The sequence below is a fragment of the Sus scrofa genome, chromosome 1, assembly GCF_000003025.6.
Source record: "Sus scrofa isolate TJ Tabasco breed Duroc chromosome 1, Sscrofa11.1, whole genome shotgun sequence".
In the NCBI taxonomy this organism is placed as follows: Eukaryota; Metazoa; Chordata; class Mammalia; order Artiodactyla; family Suidae; genus Sus; species Sus scrofa.
The window spans coordinates 245,960,875-245,964,807 of record NC_010443.5 but is presented as its reverse complement, the minus strand read 5'-3'; the positions used below and the strand labels follow the sequence as shown (position 1 = coordinate 245,964,807).

At 36.6% G+C, this 3,933-nt stretch overlaps 1 protein-coding gene across 1 annotated transcript; it reads left to right on the top strand.

Moving 5' to 3' along the window:
• On the top strand, window positions 329-3,414 carry LOC100154900 (olfactory receptor 13C2-like). The gene has a single exon (XM_021075679.1). The coding sequence runs from the start codon at window positions 1,564-1,566 to the stop codon at window positions 2,539-2,541; it is 978 nt and encodes a 325-aa protein (XP_020931338.1). The 5' UTR covers window positions 329-1,563; the 3' UTR covers window positions 2,542-3,414.

Here is a 3,933-nt window from a genome sequence, read left to right as displayed (position 1 = left end):
TCATGTTATTTTGGAGAAGACCTATAGTACCAGAAAACCTCTTTCTTTTTTTTTTTTTTGTCTTTTTAAGGCTGCACCCGCAGAATATGGAGGTTCCCAGGCTAGGGGGCTAATCAGAGCTATAGCCGCTGGTCTATGCCACAGCCACAGCACCGCCAGATCCAAGCTGCCTCTGAGACCTACATCACAGCTCACGGCAATGCCAGATCTGGTGTAGGCCAGGAATCAAACCTGCTGGCTCATCGTTCCTAGTCAGAATGGTTTCCGCTGCGCCATGACAGGAACTCCTGGAAAACCTCTTGTAAGACTAATAAAGAAAATAAATCAGTTTAGAATAGCGCTGATAAAGGAGATAGGTCTTCTCATAAAGGGAGACCACCAAATTATAAAGAATTATATAATGAATATATATTTTTATCATGGAAATGAATAATTTCTTAGAAAAATATAAAGTATCAAAATAAACTGCTCTCAAATCAGCATGTTGAAATCTTGCTTCTTTCTGACCAGTCGCCTTTTTTAGTCCGATATTTCTTTTTAAATGTTAGCATTTTCAATTAGATTACAAGATATTCTAGTATGTGAGCCAAGGTCTCTGCAAAATTAACAATTAAGAGTTTGTACTCTACAGCCACATGGCTTGGCTTTAAGTCCTGGCTCTACCATTTATTTAGCTATATGACCCTGACCTTAAGCAAATTACTTAAATTTTCTGTGCTTTATTTTCCTCATCTTTATAAGGCGAATGATGGTGCTAATAATAACAATAATTGCTTAATAGGGTTGTTATTAAGACTAAATTAGGTAATGCACAAAGAAAACTATTAGTAGAGAACTGACACAGGTAAGACATGTTAGTCTTTTTTTGTTATTGTTCTTGGCTTTATTTATTTATTCAAGAAATATTTCTGAACATCTATCTCTGTGTCTGTTCTACTGTAGATACTGGGACTGTGGAAGTAAACAAACAAAAAAGTAGCTGACTTAAAATTTACAGGCAACTGGGCAAGACAGATAATAAACATAACAGTGTACTTTGGAAGAGTGACAAGATCACTGATCTGTTGTGTCGTAGTTGTAACCAATAAAAATAGCTTTTTGCAATTATGTTTAATACAGTACTCATTTTTATTTTAACCTCTAGTTAACCTATGTGATGACAAAAATGAGCAAAATCTCGGACTTCAGGAAGGAAAACTTAGATTTGAATCTTAGCTCTGCTCTATACTTACCTTTAGTCAAGTTTACTTAAGATTTCTGCTTTGATCTTTTTGTAAAACGTGGATAATGTACCTCTCTCCCAGAACTGTGATGAGATTGAATGAATTACATGGCATATTGCTTGAAACATGTTAGATTCTCTTCCTTTCCCTCTCTCTATTCATGCCTTCATTTACTTTGGTCCACTATTATTAATTTCTTCTGTTTTTGGTCCTTTTGTATTTTGTTCTCTGGGAACATATGGTACATGTGCATTAGTATACAGTTAAAAGTAATCATAGTAGAAGACTTATTTTATCTTTACATATTTTGCTATATTGCAGGTGAAAGAGAAACAATAAAATGGAATGGGAAAACCAAACCATTCTGGTGGAATTTTTTCTGAGGGGGCTTTCTGGCTACCCAAGGCTTGAGCTACTCTTTTATGTGCTAATCTCCATAATGTATGTGGTCATCCTCCTGGGCAATGGCACCCTTATTTTAATCAGCATCGTAGACTCCCACCTTCACACCCCTATGTACTTCTTCCTGGGGAACCTCTCCTTCCTGGACATCTGCTACACCACCACCTCTATCCCCACTATGCTGGTGATCTTCCTGTCAGAAAGAAAGACCATCTCCTTCTCTGGCTGTGCAATGCAGATGTTCCTGGGCTTGGCCATGGGGACAACAGAGTGTGTGCTCCTGGGCATGATGGCCTTTGACCGGTATGTGGCTATCTGCAACCCTCTGAGATATTCTGTCCTCATGAGCAAGGCTTCCTATGTGCCCATGGCAGCTGGGTCCTGGATCATAGGAGGTGTCAACTCTGCTGTACAAACAGCATTTGTGGTACAATTGCCTTTCTGTAGGAATAATGTCATCAATCACTTCTCCTGTGAGATTCTGGCTGTCATGAAACTGGCCTGTGCTGACATCTCAGGCAATGAGTTCATCATGCTTGTGGCCACGACATTGTTCATATTGATGCCCTTGTTGTTTATCATTATCTCTTACACATTAATTATTGTCAGCATCCTGAAAATTCGCACTTCTGAGGGGAGAAGCAAAGTCTTCTCTACCTGCTCAGCTCACCTGACTGTGGTGATAATATTCTATGGAACCATTCTCTTCATGTACATGAAACCTAAGTCTAAAGAGACACTTACTTCGGATGACTTGAATGCCACTGACAAACTTATATCCGTGTTCTATGCAATCATTACTCCTATGATAAATCCTTTAATCTACAGTCTTAGGAACAAGGATGTGAAAGATGCAGTAAAACACCTACTGAGAAGAAAACATTTTTTTATAAGTGAATGGGAAAGGAACAGGTAATTTTTATAATCACAATGTAGAGATCACTGAGGGATACTGAAGTGTTAAATAGGTTCTTGCTGCTGTGTCAAATTTTCCTCTCAAATCTCTCAAGCTCTAAAATAATATTTTTTGGTACAGTACATATGAAAGTAAATAAAGAGATATCAGTGTTTTAGGAATCAAGGGTTATAATTTGTTGTTGATGAGCTTGCTTGTGAGGGAGCATAGAGGGATGGTGTAATGGGGAGAGAGATTTTCAGACAGGAAAAAGCTACGCTAGTATTAAAACTGTAACTTTTTTTTTTTGGTAAAAATATTTCCAAAACCAATTTTATATTTCCTTAATTTCTTTACAAGACAGAATTAAAGCTAGTTTTTGACTTTTAAAACTCAGTTAAAATTATGAATTTCTAATGGCATAATTAGTAAAATAATTTAACTTGCAGTCTTTTCAAATATGTAATGCTGATTGTCGTCTGTTTAGAAGCTGAATACCATTACACTTGTTGTTTATAGAGTAGTATTATTTTATTAAGTGTTTGTTAATCTCTAAAAAGGAAGCATTAAGTTATTCTTTTCTACTTTCAACATATCTACTTTGGCAGTTTTCTTTCTAATTACTTTCTGATACATGGGATCTAACTGCTTTGGACTTGGAACCAAATAACTGATTTTAAAAGCTGCTTGAAAAATTAAAGTAACGTCTGAGTCAAATATCCACTGATAAAAGTAGAGCTGCGTCTTTTTCTTTTTACCATTGGCTCTTTATCCATGAAGTATATTGCTGATCCAAGAGGAATCTGTTATTAGGAAGTGTAATCTACCTTTTAGATGGTTTTTACATTTGATTTTTTTCTGAGTTTTATATTTCTTTCCTTTGTTATGGTAACCTTCAACATGTAAAAAAATTTACCATTATCATTTTATTTTTCTTGATCTGAATTGTACACTTCAAATTTTCATGTTAGATTTTAATGTTTAATATTACATCTTTTTTTCTTTAACTGCTATTATATTAGCCTCTGACTTTTAAATTTTATGTAGTTTAACATGTTTTTTAATAGTTAAAAAAGTTAAAATATTATGATATTTAGCTTTATTATTTTCTCTTTAATTGCTTTAGCTTTTTTTTTTTGTTGTCTTTTTGCTTTTTCTTTGGGCCGCTCCTGCGGCATACGGAGGTTCCCAGGCTAGGGGTCGAAATAGAGCTGTAGCCACTGGCCTACGCCAGAGCCACAGCAACTCGGGATCCGAGCCACGTCTGCAACCTACACCACAGCTCATGGCAACGCCGGATCGTCAACCCACTGAGCAAGGGCAGGGACCGAACCCGCAACCTCATGGTTCCTAGTCAGATTCGTGAACCACTGCGCCACGACGGGAACTCCGCTTTAGCTTTTTAATGTTAAT

What these genes read in the sequence shown, in the direction of transcription:
- LOC100154900 (XM_021075679.1), top strand. Translation starts at nt 1,564, where the DNA reads ATGGAATGGGAAAACCAAACCATTCTGGTGGAATTTTTTCTGAGGGGG.